Source organism: Podarcis melisellensis (assembly GCF_964234715.1).
Source record: "Podarcis melisellensis genome assembly, chromosome: 1".
NCBI lineage: Eukaryota > Metazoa > Chordata > Lepidosauria > Squamata > Lacertidae > Podarcis > Podarcis melisellensis.
The window spans coordinates 58,405,311-58,429,652 of NC_138528.1; the positions used below are offsets into that span (position 1 = coordinate 58,405,311).

General features: G+C 39.7%; 1 protein-coding gene across 2 annotated transcripts; it reads left to right on the forward strand.

Moving 5' to 3' along the window:
• Positions 1-701: 701 nt before the first annotated feature.
• On the forward strand, positions 702-23,074 carry ZDHHC13 (zDHHC palmitoyltransferase 13). Of its 2 annotated transcripts, none has more exons than XM_081891690.1 (17): positions 702-921; positions 3,843-3,985; positions 4,345-4,467; positions 6,572-6,649; positions 8,185-8,329; positions 9,358-9,422; positions 10,265-10,427; positions 12,509-12,634; positions 13,801-13,934; positions 14,901-15,010; positions 16,525-16,640; positions 17,270-17,332; positions 18,091-18,184; positions 18,732-18,815; positions 19,368-19,525; positions 21,259-21,356; positions 22,437-23,074. In XM_081891690.1, exons 1-17 carry the CDS (start codon positions 886-888, stop codon positions 22,573-22,575), a joined length of 1,875 nt encoding a protein of 624 aa, XP_081747816.1. In that variant the 5' UTR covers positions 702-885; the 3' UTR covers positions 22,576-23,074. The 2 variants fall into 2 exon arrangements, with proteins under 2 accessions (XP_081747816.1, XP_081747817.1); XM_081891691.1 differs by lacking the exon at positions 702-921 and adding an exon at positions 1,225-1,333.
• Positions 23,075-24,342: the final 1,268 nt, after the last annotated feature.

Consider the following 24,342-nt stretch of genomic DNA (forward strand, 5'->3'; position numbering starts at 1 on the left):
ATTCAGTTTCTTTCTCAAGTCATCAACCTCACGATTGTTGTTTAGAGAAAATCATGTATGCTGATCTGACCTCCTTATATACGGTACATGATTACTAAGAAGGCAGGGTATTCCCATTGCGCCCTGCAGGGCACAGGATTGCAGCCTTAGCAGCTAGGTTTTAATATTTCCCTTTCAGCTCTACGGCGGAAATGAAAAGGAACAAATTACCGTAGTCAAAACGGAAGCCCCCCATTGCTTTCAGTGGAACTTTCAGACCAACTAGTTGCCTTGTTTTACTCAGGGAGTAAGAGCGGCCCCACGATACGCGCTAGCTTCTCAGCTAACAGATTCAGGCTGAGAAAACACAGCCGGATTTGGGGGTGGGGTATAAGTAATATATTGTTATTTTCAGGGGGCTTTCTCCTCCCAAAGACGGCGTGCAGCGGTGCAGCCTTTGAGCTGCGTTAGCCTGGAGCAAATGAAAACAGGAATAAGAGGACATGTCACTGCATGAGCTCTGTCCTCCGACCCACCGACCCACTCACCCCTGGCCCCCTTACCCACACCACACAACCGTATGCACAGGATGAAGACCCGTGTAGCATGGGGCCTCCTCTCAGGTAAGCGCGAGTGTAGGAGCGCAACGTGGCGGCTTTAACTCGCGTGCGATACAACTGGGGAGCGGAGGCAGAGGCGCCTTTTCCCCTGGGGAGCCTTGCAGGCTGCCTCCCCGCCGCCAGGGGCCGGGGCAGCCAGGGAGGCCCGCCGCTCTTCCGTCTCCTGCAGCAGCTCCTCCTCCTGGGCCAGAGCGGCGGGGAAGGTGCGCGTCGGTAACCAGGAAGCGGCGCCAAGAAGTGGCTCTAGTCAGGCGAGCGGGGCTGGGCCTGGTCTTGGCGGCCTGGCATGGAGGGCAGCGGCGGAGGCTGCGGAGGGCGTGAGGTGAGCACCGGGGTCGCGAAAGGGGGGGGCGGGCAGAAGTGGAGGCCGCTAGCCGGGGGGGAAGCTGGAGGGGTTGCTAAGCGAGGGCCGGGGAGGGAGAGGCCTAGAAGCGGAGCAGTAAGGCCGGAAGAAAGCGAGGAGGAGGAGGAGATGGCGTCTCTTGGCCCTCCTTCCACCCCCCCCCCGCTTTGTGCCCTTCCAAAGAAGAAAAAAGGAAAGCACGGGGGGGTGGGGAGTTGTTTCCCGAGGGGGCGGATCCTGCTCCTTCCCACCGCCCAACGATCAGAAGCAAAACCCCAAGGGGAAGGCATGATCCTATCTGATCCCATGGAGAGGTTGGTCGGGGGCAGAGGCAGCAGCCGGTATAGGAAAGCCCGCGGCTGCTATCCTTTCACAGTGTGTGAAACTGCAGGTATCACAGTGTTTCCCAACCTTGTGCCTCCAGCTGTTTTTGAACTACAACTCCCATCATCCCTGACTAGCAAGACCAGTGGCAAGGGATGATGGGAATTGTAGTCCAAAAACAGCTGGACTATATCTATCTATCTATATATATATATAGGCCGGTGTGTGTGTGCAGGTAAGCCCCGCCCCACATGATCGATCACAATATGTGGCACCACTTGAATGGCAATGCCCATCAACTTTGGAGGGGCAGCCTCTCAGGTGTTTTATGGGGGTGGGGCTGAAGGGATGTTTGCTGGTATGGCAGTATTGGGCTGATGGGAAGAGGATCCCAGTTTCCTCACTCTCCTCCACTCAACTATGGGCGGACCTGACTCAAGCCTCCTTTTGGTAACAAGAGCTGAAATCACCCTCCCCCACGAAAGGTGTTGCATTTACAGACATTTCCCCCCATCCTCAAATAAAGAGTGTTCAGCTTAACTGATCTGTGTGTGGACAATACAAAACTAGGAGCAGGGCTTACGTGGATGCAAGATTCAGACAACAGAGAACGATGGAGAGAACTTGGATGAGGCATATAACCAAAAATGAATGTGAGATGCCATATAAAGGAAGATGATGATCTGTTGTTAATTGATCCTGATCAAAGATTCTTATTGATATGGGGAGAGGTGCTCTGCTGAGACACACCAGCCCTACTCAGTAGAAAAGCTCATAAGTGGAAAAGGTGCATGAGCGGAGCTGCACCGATTAGCAGCTACACCGACATCCTACACCCCTTGCAGGGTTCTCGCTTAGCAACTTCAGGGAGGAAGCTTTCACAAATACTGCTATTCTCCTTGGTGTATCCATGTTGTTCTAGGAACCTGTATGACAATGCTCTAGATTGCTTGGATGTTTATGCGTTGACCAATTTTGGGAAAGTTCCCTCCAGCAAGCATCTTACACTGATGTCAATGTACATTCCTTGGGAAACATCTCCATCTTTTCTGATCTGAATTCTGATTGGCCAGAGACTCTTTGTCACCTGCAAGTTTCTGGAGGGAAATTGTATTGTAATCCTTACTTTTACTTCCTGTCATTAAATGGCTCATTCATCCATCTATGTCGTCAATGAGATCACCCTTTATTTTAGAGCCTATGCCTTCCAGTGACTTTCCTATTACTTTTAAAAGAAGACTTTTAAGTGTGTGTGTACATATACATATAACATTCCTAAATATATTGTAGTGAAAGTACTAATATTTATATGTAATGATTAATATTCACATTCTATGAATCTGTCATTATGGTATGAAGTTAACATTCAAAATATCATCTGAAACTGATTGTGATACATTCCTTCATTAATAGTGCAGAGATTTCCATAAATATTCATACTAGGGAGCAATGTTTTTTTTCCAGCCTATCTAAATTCCTTATTGCCTCCTTTCCCCATCTTGGTTTTCAGTCATATTTGTTTCTTCAGCTTAATTAGGAAGCAGAAGCCAATGCTAATCCAAAAGGAAGCTTTTAAAAAATACTAAGAAGGTGAAATCAGCCTTTGGCTCAGAGGCTCTCTGCAAAGGCTTGCCTACCTTTGGTCACCCTGCCCTTTTTTAAATTGCTGTCAGAAACTGTTCTCAGCTGTGACTGTACACGTGTGACTGAACTTGTTTCTCTGTTGTCTTCCTTCCTTGGGACACTCATTAATAGTGTTTCATTCATCCAAGACAGAAGGGATGCCAACCAACCAATTCCTATTTCATTTCCTTAGGCCCTTTTCATTTCCTTAGTCCAGTTGTCTCTCACTCCTTGTGTTAGTTCAAACCTCAGTCATTTGCATTCAAGCTCCCCCCCCCCCCCCCGCATTTTAAGCCTGCACTGCGTTCTGCCTGATTCACTAGTGGCCACCTTCATTCCATATAAGACAAGCTCTGCTTAGCTCTGTGTAATAGGAAGAGACACAGGATAATAGGATAAGACACAGGTTCATGTGTACTTTTGTATACAGTGGTACCTCGGGTTACATACGCTTCAGATTACATATGCTCAAGGTTACAGACTCCGCTAACCTAGAAATAGTACCTCGGGTTAAGAACTTTGCTTCAGGATGAGAACAGAAATCGTGCTCTGGCGGTACAGCGGCACCGGAAGGCCCCATAAGCTAAAGTGGTGCTTCAGGTTAAGAACAGTTTCAGGTTAAGAACAGACCTCCGGAACGAATTAAGTACTTAACACGAGGTACCACTGTAGATGCATAAGTTGATATGTTTGACCATGAACTGGGATGTGGGATTATGTGCTCCCTCATTGTTGTTTATTTATTTTTGCCCTAATTCCCACACATGGGTAGGAATGCAAATTACTCAGAGGCTTGGATTAAATGCTCCCATTACTTATTTTTTTTGTATATGGCAGATGGTTTATAACAGGAATACATATTGTAAATTGCAAGTAAGCAACAGCCTCTCTTAAGAATACAATGTTTTCGGGTAAAATATTTCTTATGAAATATGTTAATTGTTCATTAACAGTGTAAAAATCATAGCCACGGTCCCCTTGGCCATCATGGACATAGCTGGTCTAACATGTATGAAGAAAAAGATCTACCAAAAGAACAAGATATGCTTCCTTTTGCAGAGGACTACAGTAATTTTGATATTGTCAAAGCAACTCAGTAAGTTTCTTGAATAATTCACGTGTTATAAAGTAATGCATTGAATTTCAGCTACAGTATGTTGTATAAGTGAGCAAGGTACTAGTAACCAGCATTTAAATATGTAGTGTGCGTGTGTGTGTTAGCCTAGCTATTTCTCTCCCTGTTGCTCAAAAATGATTTGTTTCTCATAGGAAAGTCTTCCCCTCCCCTGCTAGATTGCTTTCCTGGAATAAAAGTTGCATTCCAGAGACTCTGTGTTGGTGCGTGTAATATATTGTATTGTCCACTCTTACTGTCAGATTTAGACATAATGATGACTTAGAGTAAAGCTATAACTCTTTGCCATTCAAATTTATCTTACTGTACTCTGATTTCAGATATGGCCTGCTGGATCGGTGTCAGGAATTGGTGGAAGCAGGGTATGATGTAAGACAGCCAGACAAAGAAAATGTTACTCTTCTTCACTGGGCAGCAATCAATAATCGGCTTGATCTTGTAAAGTAAGTTTTGTCAGTGATTGCATGTGTAAGGACTTTGGACTGTATATAAATGAAACAGATAAAAAAATTGTTTGGTTTTTTCTTTGTAATCTGTTAAATTATCTAATTGAATATTATATTAGAATGCTAATAAATTCTAATGATTAAGTGGCCTACAAACACCTTAAATAAATAAAATATGTTGCTTAGTTTTAGAAATACCTGTCCATATTGTGCATTAGTTATGCCTGTGAAACTTCATTTTATTACTATTCACATTTGTTAGTGTGACCTTTGTGAGGCTTCTGAGTCTTAAGATCAAATATAATTGATATAATGGTTACAGATAATATAAAAAATGTTAGTTTTCAGTAACTGCAGTTTTGTTATTTGCCTTACTTTGAATTGTGGGTGGAATCCAAATAGCCATTTGCATGAGTCAGATATTTAAGTTGATATTCTGCACAAGGCAAGAATCTGACTGCTAGGAGAAACTTTCATAATCAAGACACTGTTTCTTATACTTTAACACAACCCCTGATATATTGTGACACTGCACTGCAGAAAGCCACCTGTAAACTCTTGTGTAAGGGCTAGTGCATTATTCAGTTATTTTTCTTCCACTGATTATTCTTGGATCAAGCCTATGTGTTCTGCATTCCACTAAACTACTTCATAGAAAATATGGCTCTTTAAAATTTTCAAAACTTTTTGCGAAATCAGCTAGCATCATTTTGAACGTTCAGAGCAGTCCCAGTTCAGTCAGGGCAAAGACAACATACTATTATATTTTAAGACCAGCGAACCAGTAAAAGCAGTGCAAAATCTTTTAGCCTGCCTGACTGGTGTTTCTTCTTCCAGATGCCGCCTTTGAGTACACAGAATGCCAAACAATACCATTTACAGATAGGTAGCCGTGTTGGTCTGCCATAGTCAAAACAAAAAAAATTCCTTCCAGTAGCACCTTAAAGACCAACTAAGTTAGTTCTTGGTATGAGCTTTCGTGTGCATGCACACTTCTTCAGATACACTGAAACAGAAGTCACCAGTCCCTTCTATATAGTGAGAAGGTGGGGAGGGGTATTACTCAGAAGGGTGGTGGGAATGGGTGATTGGCAGATACCTGTGATGAGCCTGTTGACGACTCTTAACGACTGCAATAGGTCTTACAGGAAAAAGGAAAAATTGCAGTCGTTAAGATTCGTTAAAATTGCATCACAGCTATCTGCCAATCAATTAAACAATACCATGATATTTGTAAATTAGCCACATGTCTTTTTACAAGCGTATGTTTTTATTTTTATACGTTTGTACTTTGCTGTGTCATATAATAATGGAAACTAGGCGTAAACTAACTCTAATAACAACCAACCAAAACAGATTAAGAATCAAATGATCAAAATACATTGACAAAAGGACCCAAAGGCCTATTGTAATAAAAATGCCTATCTAAAGATGAGCCCATGCTGACCTTTCTTGGGAGGCTATTTCTGACTCTTACTGCCATTACAGGAAATCTCCCGACCCTTTTCCCTGTCTGCTGCATCTTTAAGGGTCAAAGTACATGGAATAGGGACTCTGATAGCAACTTAGTGTTTGTGCCGGTTCATTTGGGAGAACAACCTTGCAATTACGGCCAGGAAAGGATTTTGCCACTCCTTCCAAGTTTAAGGAGACCAGTGGCTTAATCTAGGTCAAGCCTCCTGTTTCCCAGAATGTCCAGCCAAGTGCCTATGGGAAGCCCACAAGCAGGTCTTAAGGGCAATAGCGCTCTCTGCTGTTGTTCCCCAACAACAGCAGAGAGTGCCATTTATGTTAGTATCTCAGATGTGTATTAAAATATTTGCAAGAACTTGTTCCTTCTCAGACCCGAAGTGGTATACTTCTAGCTATTAAAACTGCCATGATAACCACTGAATGGTTATTTTTCAAAATGCATTTTGGGTGACTGAAGAAAAAGGCATCATTTTGACAGAGTTAAAATTTCTGTTTTTTATAAGACTGTATTGCTAATTCTTGAATAAATTTATTTCTATTGTGGGCAAATGTTCAGTGAACGATCCACTTTTAGAACAAGCATTCCGTTTTATTTATGCATTGTCGTTTTGTTTGTTTGTTACCACAGGTTCTTTATTTCCAAAGGTGCAGTGGTGGATCAACTAGGAGGTGATTTAAATTCCACTCCACTTCACTGGGCTGTTAGGTATGGAATTAATGAAGAGCCAATCATGCTTTAGACTTCTTGAGTGTATGCATGTTACATGTGATGCAAGAGGGAAACATAGTTTTGCTTTTGTGAAAATTATGTTGCTAGAAAGGTGTAGTTTTCACTCTCTTGTTATCTCCCCTGACCCATACATAACTACTAATTTTATATAACTACTAATTTGTTTCTCTCTCATCTCATTTGTTTCTCTGTTCTTTTCTTTCACCTCAGTTGTTGGCAAAAAGTCAGCTGACCATAAAAATAAGAAACACAAACAAAAGGCAAAGTTCTTGCCCAGGTTTAATGGCTCATTCAATTTCAGGATTTTAATACAGTTTTCTAAATAAGCACAATATTTATTTATTGCATTATTTATTTGTTTTTAATGCCAGCCTTCATCTGAAGATCACAGCACAACATAAAAATACACAATGAAAACACAAAATCTGTTAGAAGAAAAACACCAATAGCCCCCCCCCCCAAAAAAAATTAAAAGGCCATAGAAAGTTAATCACCAAAGGTCTGATTGAAGAGAAACATTTTCACCTGACACCTAAAGATATGTAATGATGGCGCCAGGGAAGCCTTCCTGGGAAGAGTATTCCACAAACAAGGAGCCACCTCAGTAAAGGTCCGTTCTTATGTTGGCACCCTTCGAATCCCCAGGTTGGTTCATATGGGGAGAGGCAGTCCTTGAGGTATTGTGGTCCCGAGCCATTTAAGATTATATAATTCAAAAACAGCACTTTGCATAGGGCCTGGAAACTAATTGGCAGCCAGTGCAATTGGGCCCTATTAGGTTAGGCTGTGAGCTGGTGATTGGCCCAAGGTAAGCTACATGAATAAATGTGAATTTGCACCTGGTTTACTGTGTACTAGTCAAACACTTCTACACCACTCAATATATATACACCTAGAAAAAAAGGGAAATAGCCAAGCTCACAGAATTGACATTCTCATTTGAAACCAAATTATTGTTAATATGTCCATTCAAAAATTCCATAAGTAAATAAAGTCTGTGGGTAGAATTCAACATAGCACAACCATTCCATCTGGGAACCTGCAGTGCTTGCCAGATGAAACCATTCCTGCTTTCCTACCCCAGGGGCATGTTGTTCTGGGGGCTCTCCTGATGCCTCCAAGCCAGTTTCCGGGGGCACAGGACAGGGTGAAAAAGTCACATTGTACAAGTGGAAATCCTTTTGCAGGGCTCCTGCTGATGGGGCTGGTTAGGTGAATCCAGCCCAATTTTTCATCTTTGTTTCTTATTCTAATCCAATCAGTGCTTCATCAGTTACTGTCCCTCATACAATCACCTAGCAATAGGAATATCTCTCTTCTTCCATTTGCTAGTGTCTAATAGTGTGGCTGCTATCAATAGTTTTTGTGCTAATAATGTAATTCCAAATTACAGTTTTAAAGCCGGCAGTTGGCAGTATCAGTGTTTCTCTTTTCCATAAGAAATACCGTAATGCATTATATTTTCTATATCAGGTAGTGTTCTAAAACTAAACACTTCTGTCTCTTTCCAGACAAGGGCATTTGTCTATGGTCATACTGTTGTTAAAATGTGGAGCAGACCCAACTCTAATTGATGGTGAAGGATATAGCAGCTTGCATTTAGCTGTGCTTTTTCAGCACATGCCCGTCATAGCTTACCTCATATCAAAGGGTCAGGTATGTTATTAGTATAATAAACTTAATATTACACTGGGCACTTCCTTTGTGTGGGTGCTATTATGAGATGAAACCTTACTGATGACTTGGATCCTAATAGTGGTACTGTTATGAAATCCCATTTCATAGCTGCACAAATAAAAGTAAATCACTACATCCTGCCACAGATGTTTACTTCCTTTTGCAACAGCCTTTTGGATGAGTCTATTTAATTTTCCAGTTTAATTTACAGCTCCAACTGCACAAACTGCTGTTATTCTAGCTTGATAACCAGAGGAGTCTGGTACTGCTTCTCAAGCTCTTAGCCTTTGTTTCAGTGCTTAACATGTCAATTTGAAGATTTCTTTATCTGTCAGCCCAATTCATACTATCATACTTAGTTGGTTTAAAAAGTGCATTAAAATGCATGTTTTTTTCCTCAGATCCCATACATATCAGTTTCTTCCCATTTTCATCACTGATAACATTGCAAAATGCAGCTGCTGAAGTAGCATCTTGAACCACTGATGAATTTGTTTTAAAGAATTGCCAGATAGGGGCAGAGCTGAAAAATCCTTCTAGTAATATTAGTGGTTTTTTAGATGCACCAACCTGCTTCTGCCTAGCACATCTTATTTTCATTTAATATAATTTATTATTTAATACTTCATGCTGTAAAACTTAATAGTCTAACCAAAAATGACAGTTGAAGGTAAGCCATTCAGATATATCACTTTTTCCTATTAACGTCTCTGATTTGGTGTGTATATTTATAGAAAATAAAGTTGCCAGAGTGTGCTGTGCTGCTTTTTAGTGGTACCAGTTCTAGAACTCCCAGTACATGAGAACAATTGATACATATCATATATACCAGAGTAAGAAAGGCAGGGCCTGTGGGCCATACAAAAATGTTATTCAGCTGTAAATGTTCAATGAAATAAGAAGCTTAATTTACCGTAATTTGATGCAGGATTGTCAATTTATGGCTCTGTTTGTACATCTAGCTTAGGCTTTCATTTCCTGAAATGGTAATATATTTTCATTTTTAGAGTGTAGATACAACTGATCATAATGGACAAACACCTCTTATGCTGTCAGCACACAAAGTAATTGGGTAAGTAATGATTATAATTAAGGTGCTGTATAATTGTAAAATGTTTATTCTGAAGTGAGTTGCACTGATTTCACTGAGACCTCTCCTGAATAAGTATGCATAGGATTGCAGCATTTAACCTGTATTATTTCAAAACAGCTCAAATATTTCATGAAGAAATAGCAAGTGACATATTCATTACCAAAGCAATTGTTCAGAGTTTATTTTATAATGGAAAATATGATGAGTTCCCATAAGTGTAACTGTCATGAAATCAATACATCCATGTTGAACACTTATTTCTCTACTGCAGGCAAAACCTTTTTGCAGATAATATCATAATCCTAAGTATTTCTGTTTCTTCTCCTTTCTGTAATTTTGCTGTTTCTCGTAAGCTGCTTATAACTTTTTCTATCATGTACAAATTCTTTAAATAGGCAAAGATGTATATCTATTCACTATGCATCTTGTCCAGCTCAACGATACCACTTCTCTGCTCTTGAAATGCTTTCCTCTGTCAAAAACACAGAAAAATGATTGCAGTCATGAATCTTCTATGTCCTGCGCTGAATATTTTACTTCAGATGTTTAGATGTCCTTATTCCAAAGTGACTCAAAAAAGAGTCCTGTGGTACTTTAAAGATTAACAGATTGATTGTGCCAAATTTATTAAGACTTTTTAAATCTTAAATGTACCACATTCTTCTGTTTGCAGTAACAGATTAACATGAGTACACCTCTAGAATTGATTCCTGGGTAACAGCATACCAGTATTACTATTAATAAAATAAATTATTAAAATATATACATTTTAAAGGTGATGTGTGTTTTCTCTTTGCTGACTTGTATATATTTTCATCTAGGACGGAACCTACTCGTTTTCTGTTAAAGTTTAATCCTTCCCTCAAAGCTGTAGACAACATAGAGAAAAACACTGCATTGCACTGGGCTGTTGTATCAGGAAATGTTAGTGCTGTAGATGTGTTGCTAGAAGCTGGGTCGAGTCTGGACATCAAAAATATCAAGGTATGAGTTTGTTTTCATCAATAAAGAGCCTCCTGGCTATTAAAATCACAATACAGTTTTCAAAGCACAGCTTCAGGGCTACAGTCTTTTTCCATCAAAAGCAAAAATATCTTTATTTCTGTTTCAAAGCAAAGAGCAATGCTAGCCACAAGAGTTAGGCTGTTCTGTTCTGCTCCGCTCCATTCTGTTTCCTGAAATCACAGATAATATTACTCCCCATGGTGGTCAGAAGTTCTATATATGTGCATCTAGATGCCTTACCTGTACATAAGCATGGTCAGCACTGTTGTAATAATAATAATAATAATAATAATAATAATAATAATAATAATAATTTATTTATATCCCATCCATCTGGCTGAGTTTCCCCAGCCACTCTGGGCGCTTCCAGTCAAATATTAAAAACAATGTTGTTGCTAACTATTTATATAAGCCATCCAACACCATCGGTTACCTGGGCAGCTCACAAGAAATAAAAGAAAAAGAATCTTGTTGAACTATTTATTTGCTATAGTATAGTGGCTTGGAGTGTGAGTCAGGAAGTCCCTGGTTCATCTTAAACTCACAAAATGGCTTTATCTACAGTATGGGGATAATAAAAACTTTGCATTACAGGGTTGTAAAGATTACTGCAATCATGTATTGTAAAGTACTTTGTAGTGTTTAGAATGCAGAAAAAATATTGGGTGAGATCCAAAGGACTCCATGGCTGTGCACCCAAGAGGGCTTGGGGCTTGTGTTTCTTCACTCTCCATGCCATGTGGATAACCACTTTTGAATCTGTTGGTGCCTTCAAAAGTAGGTTGTGATATGGCATGGTAGTCTGTGATATGGCATGAAAATGTCAATTCCATGGATCATGCCCAAGCCCTTGTGCACATCTCTCTGGTTGTATTCAACACTTCACCAGCAGGAATCCATGGGCACAGTGGGACTTCCATTTCTTCTCCTTCTCCCATGCCCCCCTCCTGCTCCAGAGGGTCCCCCAACCCTTAGGAGCTTATTTTGAGGGCGTGTGGAAAACGAGAGGAAAGGAGAGGCAGTTCAGTGGCATGCAGGAAAGTCCCTTGCATGAGTGGAGCTGCTGTGTTGGATATGGTCCTTTGGATACCAGCTGTTAATATTACGATTATTACTTTAATAAATACTTGTAGAGGAAAACACCACATTCACCTGCATGGCTGTTCTGTTCAAAAAAATGGAGTAGTGTAGCTTCATAATTATTTGTGAGGGAAATCAATTTGAGGAAACTTGTAAATAGGATAAGTGGTCATCTTTTGTGGAGTGCGGGGAGAGAAATAGCTTATTATTAGAACAGGTAACACCTGGTCTCTAAAAACACCTGTTCTCTTTATGGCAGCCTTTGACAACCAGGGGCCCTCCAGATGTTTTTCACTACAAACCCCATTTCCCTAGCCAGCACAGTTGTATGTGAATTGTGGTTTTAAATAGGGTAGCTGAATAAATACGAGATTTTGACAGTAATTCAACCATACACATAAACCAAAGTATAATATGGTAGATCTCAAGGCAATTGAGTGTAGCATTACAATACATGATAAGGCATTTAATCTGTGCTCCTATTGTTTTGCAGAATACTTAAAAGCATTATCCCGTTTGAGTATCCTGGTATATCTCTTGGGATTTTAGCACTACTTAATTTTAACTTTGTTTGGAGCTAGGACTGCATGACATATAGAGAGGACTATTAAAAAACCCATCTATTTGTAGTGCTGGTGTTACAATAGTTCACTTATTTCTCATAATTGGATTCATTTGCAGAAAGCTAATATATCCGTTAATCTCCTTGCACCCTTTAACTTTTAAACATTTCTGTAAGTTTCTATTCTTACAAGGTAAACTTAAGGGTTTGTTTTGTCAAGCTTCTTTAGAACTAAGGTTGCCAACATGGTGCCACGAGCTCACGTATGGCTAGAGAGGCATTCCCTGAACCTGCAGGGTTGCTAACAATTAGGCCTGAAATAAGAAGATGTTGTGCTATGTTCTTGCTTGCATAAGCTTTTTGAGCTTTTCTTCCTCCTACTTGGTTTTTAAAGAACTTTAAAACTTTTTATTTGAAGGGTGAGAGGCCGCTTGACCTTGCTCATCAAACTAAAAATCGCTTACTTGTTCATCTGCTTTGTGAAGAAGAGAAACTGAGAGCCAGAAAAAAATCCAGGTTTCTGAGGATTCTAGGAAAGTATGAGGTATTGTATAGTGATACACATCTTGGCATGCAGCAGTGCACTTTTAAAGAAAACCCATTTGAGTTAGGAATGCTTGCAGATTCCCACTTACCGCTTAGGCTGGAACTGAACCAGGACTTGATAGAATTTGCTGGCTGAGTCAACCTCAAAGAATGAGTGGTGGAGGCAAAAGGTTTATGAAAGCAAAGAGAACATGTAGCTGGGAGAGAAACCTCGTGATGGGTTTAGGAAAAGTAAGAGCTTGTGTATTGTTGGTAGAAAGAAAATGGACAATCAGCAGACTCAAGGAATTCAGGGTTGTTGGTTCAGACCATTGGATGCTTCCTTTAAATTTAAATTAAATTTAAATTTAAAGGAAGAGAAAATTGCTCCTGATATGCTTTTCTAACACAGTTGCTCTGTCATGGAGAAAGTCAAATAAGGCAAAGTCTCCCATTCTTTGACAGCCACAAGAGTCCTCTTAGGGTCTGAACCTTGAAACTGTAAGTGAGTGTTAAGGTCAAAGAGACAAACGAGGTAGTGGGTGTACAATCACATACTTATTTAAACACTCGCTTGCGCCAAATACTTGGCTATGGTTCTCTAATCGTAAAGTTTTTGGGGGTTTTTTTAATGCACCTCTTGAGCTTCAATATTTTGCACAATTAAAGAAAAACTTTAAATGATTGTTATCTGGCTGGGGAAGAGGGAAATTGTACTTCTGGGGTCTTGCTCCTGATCAAGAGAGGCAGAAGTCAAGTGAAAAGATGTACACAGTGCTTTTCCCCCTAGAAAAATAGGTGATGGTACTCACCATGAAGTTAAAACAAAAAAAATTCCTTCCAGTAGCACCTTAAAAACCAACTAAGTTAGTTCTTGGTATGAGCTTTCACCATGAAGTTGTTACAGCAAGTGCCACAGTTGCAACAACATACAGAGGCGTTGGTACTGAGTACCCCTGAGTACCCCCTGGGAAGCATTGGGTGTACCTGAGTGATGCCAGATATGCTCTACTTTCTAGCTGATAAGCAAGGCAACTTCAAGCATTTCTGAGTTGTGAGATACGATTTTTCTCTCCCCTTCCCATTCTTCAGCATCAGTTTCTTCTGATCTGTTTTCCAACTTCCACATGTTGTTCCCTCCATACCATGTTATTATGAAACTGATACTATTTCTCTTTATTGTAGTTCTTACTCTTGCTAGTGTCATCGTTGGCGTTGATATGGGCTATAGGATATGTAGCGGACTTAAATTCAGATTCATGGCTGTTGAAAGGAAGCTTGCTAGTCTTCATATTTGTTATCATGTCCTTGCTTGCAAGGTAGGTGCCCCTAGCTTCCTTGTGGTTATTTCTACATTGCAAAGAGTTGTGCCTTGTGTTCCTAGAAGATCAACAAGGAACTCGTTTTAAGTTAAAGGGAAAACACATGGCCTGGTTAAGATGCTCACCTCCTAAACTATGAGCCACAACAAGCATTGCCCTCTTTCATCAATAAGATGGTAGTCTTTCAACAATATTAATTGTGGCACTTGGAGTATTGGATGGAGAGATGGCACTGAATAGAATCCAAAGGAAAAAAGTTCTGCTGGACACATTATGGCTTTCTTACATAGAAATTACTTCCATAGTGAAAAATGTGTCATTGATTGGCTACATGCAGCAGTAATTGACTGCAACTTCCCACAATGTGTGCACCGGGTGGATGTGCAAGGCGTGTCATGTCTGTAGGACTGCTTACAAGTGATTACATATGTTTTGAAAGCTTCTATTGTGTAGAAAAAAAAAAGTAATGTGTGAAGCAGCCTTGGAACATAATTCAAATCTACATCAGCGTAAACAGTGTATTTTAAGTCTCTCTCTCTCTCTCTCTCTCTCTCTCTCTCTCTCTCTGTGTGTGTGTGTGTGTCTTTGTTTCTTTCTTTGTTTTGGGGTGGGGGATTTAGGAAGGCTCAGTTGAGACATCACAGGAAACCATGGTTTCCCACCTTGTAGATAAGCATGCATGAGCTTTGGGACTCTCCATCCCCTGCCTTCATGGAAGAAGGAAATATTGAAAGCTTCTAATTCATTTTAGAACAAACTGCAGTTCTATGTTACATATAAACTCAGAACTGTGGTTTGTTGTAACCCTTTCAAACACACAAAAATATTTTTTTATGCATAACCTGAAAAATAAATTTGCTGAAGTTTTTAAAATATTACTTTGAATGTTTTTATGTCAGGTGTTATTTTGAATGTTTAAATGTTGTATACTTCATGGAAATGTTTTTCAAATTTCCTTTTCAGGCAGTTTGTAGGGGTCTACAAACTACAATACTTCCCATTAGCATTCTTGCTTGGTTCTGTCTTCTGGATATCTTGGACCTGTTTCATCTTGTTCCTGCCTGATATCCTTTGTGTTTTATTGCATAGAAGAAACACTGGTCTTGTTCTTTCAGATATAAAAATGCTTTCATTCTGTAGAAATCTAAAGAAATTCTGACTTTTAACATTTTATAGGAAGCTGCTATAAGACATTGGTTGAGGTGGAAACATAAAATACAGTTTTCAATGTACTGACAGCTTGGGGCAATAGGTGGGCTTTTTCTTATCAAGGAAGAGTCATGTTTCTGCAACATGTACCGCCGCCCATCTGTCAGGGCTGTTGGCCTCTGACAACACTGATGTCTTGCTATGCCGTCAAAGGAAAGGAAAGCAGATACTGGCAATAAATCCAGTAGTTTTCCCTTGTCTTTAACTGGAATACAGTCTGGATCACCTCCTCAGCAGCATCCTTTCCCCCTATATGTAGGGTAGATAAAATACAAGTAATTTATTCCTACTGGGTTTGGGTGAATACCAACAAAGCATTACCAAAACCCAGTGAGAGAATGGTGCAAGCGGCCTGATGTGTTGATATACTGTGCTAACGGTACAAAAGATTAGCCATGTTTTGGTAGACAACAGCTAGGTAGCAGCATAACAAACATCTCTGTCTCCACATTGCCTTTAAGTTTGTCCTAGTACAACAGTATGTTCTCGCTCGCAGCTGCTGTATTTCGCATAGAATTGCTAATTCACATGGATGCATTGTGCGAGTGACATGATTCTGATATTCAAATATTGTATTTTCAGCTCTCTATTTTGCTTAACTTCTGCACATGGGGCTTTATTTTTTATGAAAAGGGATAACAGAGATTCGGCAGCAACAATAATTACTGTTTTAAGCCATCTTTAATCTGTTCTAGTACTAGATAGCATTTCAATGTTAATTACTTCATCTCTCAAGTGGTATTTTCTTTTTGCATGGTTTCTAATGAGATCTCATTAATACAATTATCTGGATTAATTCCTGTGAACTGCTTGGGCATGTTCCAGCTAAAATGCATGCATATATTTGCTTGGCTTCTAATAAAGATACTTTATAGTAGTGGCGCTACTGCTGCTTCAGTGTTATTATGTTGTGGTTTATTTACAACAATTTTGTAAATATTGTTATTGTAGCATGCTTTGCAGGCATTAAGGCATCCATTCAACTTTGAAGCGTAGCTTGGGCTGGACCTAGGCACATCAAAGAAGCGTTTCAGTTTAAAGCATTGTAAATTTAAACGGAAAACAAGTAGAGAAAAATGGGACTCCACATCGCCATCTGGTGGCACAATGTTATATTGCTTATGATGTTGTCATTTAGTCGTGTCCGACTCTTCATGACCCCATGGACCAGAGCATGCCAGGCACTTACATTGCTTATACAATGCATATAAATGGCTTTTTCTGTACCAGTCTAGCTGAGCCCTTGGAGAGGGATTCTTAATATGCAGCAATACATGAATTTGGGAAGCATAAAAAAGCCTTCTTAGGTCATAACAAAGGCTCATCTAATCCAGCACCTTCTTAGACATATTCCTTAACTGGAGCTTACATTTTTCAGGCACGATTTCTCGGCTTCCCTTCTTTCTTGGTATCGTGGGTCTTTTCTATTATTTATACAAAACTATCAGAACTGATCCTGGATTCATTAAGACTACAGAAGAAGAGAATAAAAAGGTATTTTTTGCTTGCATCAAATGTATGCCATGATTTCCTATAATACATTATATTTTTTATACATTTGTCACCTGAGAACAATGCATTTTGGAGATACTTTACTTAGCACTTTCCTCGTAATGTAAATATTCACCACCAGTGATAGCAACTTGGGGAAATTGTAAGACTATAGCAAGGAAACCTGTCAGCACTTCAAGAAAATAGGAACTTGTGTCAGATATACAAGGACAAGTAAAAGGACTCTCCAGGGCCATAATAATGTAGGGAATACTTCCCAGTTTCAGAAACACTGCTCCTGCATCATACTTCTTTGCCAGCAACATCCTTCCACTCTTTTGTTACACACACACAGCATTAAGATACTGTAAACTTTTAAGCCTCTGGTCATTTAAAGCTGAAAGAATCCAGGAAGGGGTGTGGAGAAGCTTCTGATACTAATAAGGCAGAGATAAACTACTTTAGATTGGGATGTCATGGCTGCCTTGAAAGGAATGAAAATCCTACTCCCAGCACCCAAAGTGGCCTTACAGAAGTATATAAAGGTGAATGTAGGATCTCTCAATGATGATGCCAGTATGAGGATTCACAAAAACGATAGATAAAATGATTGAAAAATATCTGTCTTTCAGAATATTATTAATCTTGGAGAATCTGGCTCCTTGGATTTCAGAACCTTTTGCACATCGTGTCTTGTAAGTCATGCTTTGTTCTAGTATTGATTTATTTATTTTTAATTCCACAGATATATCTTTAATTTGGTATACAGTGGTACCTCGGGTTAAGTACTTAATTCGTTCCGGCGGTCCGTTCTTAACCTGAAACTGTTCTTAACCTGTTCTTAACACCACTTTAGCTAATGGGGCCTCCTGCCGCCGCCACACCCCTGGAACACAATTTCTTTTCTCATCCTGAAGCAAAGTTCTTAACCCGAGGTACTGTTTCTGGGTTAGCGGAGTCTCTAACCTGAAGTGTCTGTAACCCGAGGTACCACTGTATATAATAAGTGATATTTTTTGCAGCCCAATCCTGCAAGCTGCTCTGCTCATGAATTAGGGGTTACAAGACCTGTTAGGAGTGCCAACAAAAGTGGTCCATCAATGGCAACAAACAGCTCTTGCAGCCTGCTTGTTGGCCTTGGCCTGCATTCAGATTTAAAACCCTTTCCCCAAAGGTAGTGGGTGTCTTCAGAATGGTATCCTTTATGTTACATGAATGGGAACTTCCTTCCTTCCCGCCTCCCATTCATACGTGGAAGCACTTTGCATGTGCACACAGGCTTCTCTGAATCCAACCAAGCCATGATCTTGGCCACCCAAAGTGGTGGCTCATATTGTTGGGTTTTGTGTGGTTTTGTAAGTAAACAAGGATGAAGATTTAAAGCTAATCAGGACATCTGTGAATATATTGTCTGAATCATGAGTTAATTACTTTCCCCTGCATTCTTCCCAAGGTGAAAAAACCGTTGAGATCCATGCATTGCCACACTTGCAACTCATGTGTAGCTAGATATGACCAGCATTGCATTTGGATTGGACGATGCATAGGTGAGCTTATTTTAGCAGAATTAGAAGTCCCTTGTTAGTGCCAGGAATGTTTTTGGAGACTTCAAAGCAGAGCCCTTAATACATCATGTAGAGAAACTTTAGTAGTTGAGTGCTATGTGATGGGATGTTGACAAGCTGCACAGGGAACCGCAACCAGTTAGAATGTAAGAGTAGTTTCATATGCACATTGCACAGTTTGGGTATTGTTAAAACGCTTGGCTTGAAGTACTTAAAATACATTTTATGTAGTTTTGGGCTGAAATCCTATACATATAAAAGTCAGCCTTCCTCTGAAAAGTCAGCTTTTCAGAGTAAACATGCACATTTCTGTTCGGTTAACACTGCCATGATTTGGGTGGGATATCAAATGGCCAACTCCTGAATTCTTATAGCAGAAAACATGTAGAACTTTAGTTATTAATTTCCCTGAACTAGTTTTGTTTCCATGAATTACTTGGGTGCATTTTTTGATGACTGGGGATATGGTGTGGAAGAATTGCCTTGTGACTGTGGTCTAAACAAATCCTTACCAACTTTTCTAATCTAGGTGTTGGCAACCATTCTTATTTTGTCCTGTTTCTCGTTTTCCTGACAATGGTGAATATCTGGGCACTATACGGAACAATTCTGTGTATGTATTCCCTACACCTTTTCCACTAATTAGTTTGCCACAAACTGCTATATATTGATACCTATCCTTGTATTGAGTAACATTTTAGAAAATTCCACTGTTTCATGTTCCAGCAAAAAATGTTTGTTTGTTTTTTTAAAAAAAACTTTTCATAATCTGGAATATGAAAAGTTGAGATCAGGAGAAATTACCATGTGAACAGTTCTACTTGCAAAATGCACAGCTTCTGGCATACACACAAAATATCACGTAAATGGCAATGGAACAAATGGAGGTTATGTTTTGTTAGGGAAGCTTGTGCATGTTGAGCAATATCTCTCCGCAAAGCTTTAATTTTCAATTCATAAGAGTTCTGCTACAAATAGATCTTTGACCCTGGCCACACTGAGAGAACGATACTCCCTATTTACATTCAGCTATTCCTGTGGCTTGTTAAATATGTGAACAATACTTTTGTAGTAAATGTACAGATTGGATCTTCTGGGTAGATCACCATCATCTGTTCTCAAGCCACCTTTTTTAAAAACTGAAAATAAAAATTCCTTGTCCTAGATTGGTCAGAACACTGCACAACAACATACTGGGAAGATGGAGCATGGACTTCCTTCACGCAGATTGTGTCTTGTTCTCCATGGGTGTTGTACATTTTCACACTCATATCTTTTCACACGTCATGGGCTATGTTGTTGCTAATCCTTCAGCTCTATCAGGTACTGTTTGATTTTATCTAAGGTTTATTCCTAAAGGTTTTTCAGTTGTAATACTTCTTCAGCAACCTACCCTTGCATCCCTATAATTAATATCTCAATACTGAACCTCTGTTCTGTTAGTCATCCACACCTCCCTTCATGATATTTCACTCTGGTTTCCCTCCCAAAACAACTCTGTGGCTACTGAAATTCTCATTGGGCTGTTTTGGAGGACTCTGTTCCCTGTCCATTTCTTCCCCCAAAAAAGACTTTTTGTACTTCTCCAGGCCTTGGAGTTCCTCCAGGCCTCCTGATACCCTTCTTCTTGTGTGTTTTGGCTACATAAAGATCCACACTCACCTCTGAAGTTTGGATATAGATGGAATGATGATCCAGTAATTATGGAAATGCAGCAGCTCAGAGGTTTGAATAGTAGCTTCAGCACTGGCATAAGGGACAAACTGGTGTCCCAGTGCCAGAGATGGGACTGGTTCCAACTCTAATGCCAGCACACCAGCAGCCAATATTGCACAAGTCCTCCACTTAATGTGACTGTACAACAGAGTTGCTCTCATTTTCAGTCTCCCTGGGCAGCTTATAAAAGGGTTTAAGCCTCACATCCCCTGCCCTGGTGTGTAGCATGCCCAGTTTGCTCTTAATTGCCTTACTTCCAGATTTGGGATCTTGCTCTAGCTGTAGGATCGCAAACTGCAGCAAGTAAACTAGACCTTTGAAATTGGGCTGTTAGTTTAAGGTTCACGTGCGGCAAATGCTTGTTGAGAATGTTATGTTCAGATGGACTTGAGAGAAAAATAGTCCTGTTGCCAGTTTCTAAAAATATGGTATGAATAATTGATCCTGCCCAGTGGAGTGGCTAGTGCTGAACTGAAAACTGTCGGGCAGCTCAGCTGTGCATCATTGTTCCATGCTAAACCCTTTATGACCTTTGAAGATAGCTGCCTGGGAGCATTAAGTCACCTTTTCCTCTTCTTTATTTTTGTGTCATTACAAATCAAGGATGCCAGCTTGGCTGCATAAGTAGCCACTTGTGCACTCATTTTCAGCAAAGGAACAAGTATGGAAAAGTGTATTAGCAACAAATACGTATACTGGTCATCTTAGCTCATTTTCCTTAAGCTGTGATCAAGCGGAATGTGCTGAACTTCATGAGCACATTCAACCTAAGGAGGAGAGGATTCTGTAGCCCCCGCCTCCCACTGGCAGTTATTTCTGGCATCAGTCTGAGATCTACCCTTCTCTTCTCCTGATTTTGACTATTTTGAACTGTGCATATGGGGCAATGATTGGAAATGTGTTTCTAGTTGAGCTATTAAAACTGCACAGGGGAAAAAATACATGATTTTAAATAAGAATGCCTGCTTACAGAATTTAGTTAAGATTGATACTGTTCTTGACTTGGTATCTTGTGCCCAATAATAAGTTGCTGAATCATTAATAGCATTACACAGGAAGTGATTCAAGCACACAGTTCTAACAGCTTTATATTGAGACTTCTGTCAATAGTTGGGATGGTGAACCCAGCATTAATTGTTAGTAGTACCTCTCTCACAGTTTTTCCACTGTTAACATGCTTTTAACTGAAAGGGGCCCTGTTTTTTATGGCTTCATTAAAATGCAATAAAATACTATCTTTTGGGTACCTCTGACATTTCATGTAGAGCTTCATTTCTTTCTGTATTCTTCCTGAATTGCATGTAATAGGCAATTTCCATTTTTTGTTTGTTTCTTTCAAGATTACCTTTCTTGGATTGACCTCACATGAGAGGAGTGCCCTCTGGAAGCAGAGTAAGCGTTCAAAGCATCCTGTTTCACTCAGGAAAACTCCATATAAGTAAGTAACTTTTGGCCCCATCATCCCAAGCCAATATGCCTTCAACTTCTAGAGACCACAAAATTAGGGAAGACTTGCGGGGAGAGTTTCTGTTTCATGTCTGCATCACTCGCATGTTATAGAGGGACCTCCACCTAACCTTGGTGCATAAGAACCATGTTGCTTTGCAGCATTCTCAGTGACCTTGAGAAAGAAAGCTGTTATTCATTCCCTCCTCTACCACCCCTCAAACTGGGATGTTAAAGGATGTACAGCCTTTACCAAAGGTGTCATGGACTTTGAAGACACTCAAACTCAGGACCAAAGGGAGAAACGTGCTAAGAGGAAGGCACGCTTGGTAAACCCTCGCCATGATCAACTCCTGCCTGGAAACCTATGTCCCTACTGTGGAAGGAAGTGTGGATCCAGAATTGGCCTTCACAGTCACTTATGGACTCACTGTTAAGACGTGTTCATGGAAGACAATATTACCGTACTTGGCTATGAGTGATCACCAAAGAAGAAGAGACATCTCAGTCTTGAGCTGGATCCCTTCATCCATGGCAAGGACTTGCAGACTGAAAAAGACCACAAGCCTTTCATTCCTTTCCTGGATACAGTTGATAGCTCTTCTAATATCTGTTTTCATGGATACCCACAAGAGCCCAATGCCTTTATTAGAACCTACCAAGATGTCCCAAAACTTGTCAGAAACCTTTTACAGATGGGGGATGTTGTTTAGTTTTAATGTTGTTTCTGCATTGTAAAAGTTTGTTACATATAGCTAAATCTGATTGATTTCTTTTAGCGTATAAATACATTACTTATGTCCATTTTGAGTACCTTGGAAGTATGTAAAGGCCTGTGTGGAAGTGCCATATATACAAACCAGTATCTCTGTATGGGGCATATATGACTATAGCCGCATGTTGAGAAACTAGTTCTCACAAACAGCCCTTTCACAGGAGTGCTGCTCAGCAGTCCCCTTCTCCTCCCAGAACATTTCCCTGGGGCCATATAAATGTTTCAAGCACTTTGTTTATTAGCAAAACAAGGGAAAATATTTCCACTCTCATCATGTTGTTTTCTTTCCCTTCCTAGCTATGGCTGCCTTCAGAACCTAGCAGACTTCTTCCAGTGTAAATGCTTTGGAATGTTCAAGCCCAACATCATTGACTGGACTAAGCAGTACACGCTAACGTTTCATTCATTGAAGGATAGAAATGTTCACGCTGTATGAAGATAACCTACACCCGGTCCTTGGGATTCAGCTGGAAGCTGAAATAAATATGGATATTTGGTATACATTTTACAGTTTGCAACTTATTTCGGAATTTCCTTTGCTATATTTGTATCACTGTTATTTTGGGAAAGGTTGTTTTACATGAACAAACTGCAGCAAAGTGGATAATGCAATGGGACAACTGTAGTTCATATATGAAATCTTCCAATAGGTTGGAAGTAAGTACAACTGTGAAATGTCACTTTTCAAATTGTTTATGAAAGGCCTTTTTTATAAAGCAGCCTGGAAATCCTAGCCATTGTTGTTCTTATGTGTCCATTAAAGTTTGCACTTGATAATTAAGGGTGGGGAGAAATGCTTTGAATTTCAAAATATTTTAGTATATGAAAACTGATTTGTAACTTGAACTGTCTCTTTGATCTGTAAATCTGTATATAAGGGCTGTTTAGATTTAATATATTCATGCTCACATTTATTAAATTAGAACATATTTGTATTTACAAGTGTAATTACTGGCTTTTCAACTAATCAAGGGAAAACATTTATAAATGAAATAATAACCAAGGCTAAGGCCCTAATACACTGAATAATGATGAATAATGGCTGAAATACTTCTCTCAGTTGTGCTAATGCATTTAGAAGCAGGTAGCAGCAGCTTCAATACAAGTTCGCAAAATTCTCATGGCATTTGAAGAGCTTGTTTCAGACTACAGGTTTGTGGTTCACCTTTCTTAAAGTTTAAGAGGAGTGTGCAGTTCTTAAATACTACAAATCATACGTCTCAGTGGACTTGACACACAGCAAGGGTCCTGTGTATCCTGAGTTTCATACTGTATTAAAAAAAATTCACACTGAAGAATAGCAGGTTAAATCAGTAAACATATATTGTTTAAGATTATAGAATTAGTCCAAGCTTGTTGGTCTTGAAGTATGATTCTTGCTTTGGATATGAGGCTTAGTTCCCATACAAGCACAACATTTGAGGGCTGGGTGGAAAATAAGATCTTGTATAACGTAGCAGTTAAAATGTCAGAACTGATGTGACTTGGATTTACCTCTGACACTCAGTCACAATGGGTGGCTTTTGGCCCTTCGCTGTCTCTATCTTATCTACCTCCAGGGTTGTTGTTGTTGTTGTTTAAAAAAAACACTGGTTTTTTCATTGAATGTTTTCAAAACAGAATACAGTAAAAATATACCTCCAGTGGTTGTCGAAGTTGAAATAGGGTAGGAAGAACCAGCTACACGTTCTTGAGCTCGGAGGAGAGGCAGAATATAAATGTAATAGTAGAAATAATGAAATTACAGTGATTGACTTGCTTGTAGCTGAGTTCTACATAGTAAAGTAATGGACTTATTTGCACTAGTACACAATGTATTATTTTAGAAGACACCATGGCATTAAAAGCAGCATGTGGTGTATTACAACTTAAGGAAGCATTACCATGATTTGATTTTAATACTGTTTTCACTCTTGTTCTTGTCAATTTTTTTTCTTGATGAAAGACAGTGGTATCAAACTGGGCTTCTGTTGCTAAAATTACAAGTGCTGTCCATTTTTAGAAGGGTTATAGAGTTCAGAGTCAGGATTGTGGAATTACGTTACAGGCTCTGTTAGACACTCAGAAGAATTTGAGAAATGATCAGTTGTAATCCAAGAGGTAAATATAACATACTTTTCTTTCAGCACCTGCACTTGTAAGTCATATTTTTATTTCAGATCAGGCTGCCAGTATGCAAGTGGTTCTACATTCAGTGCTGTCC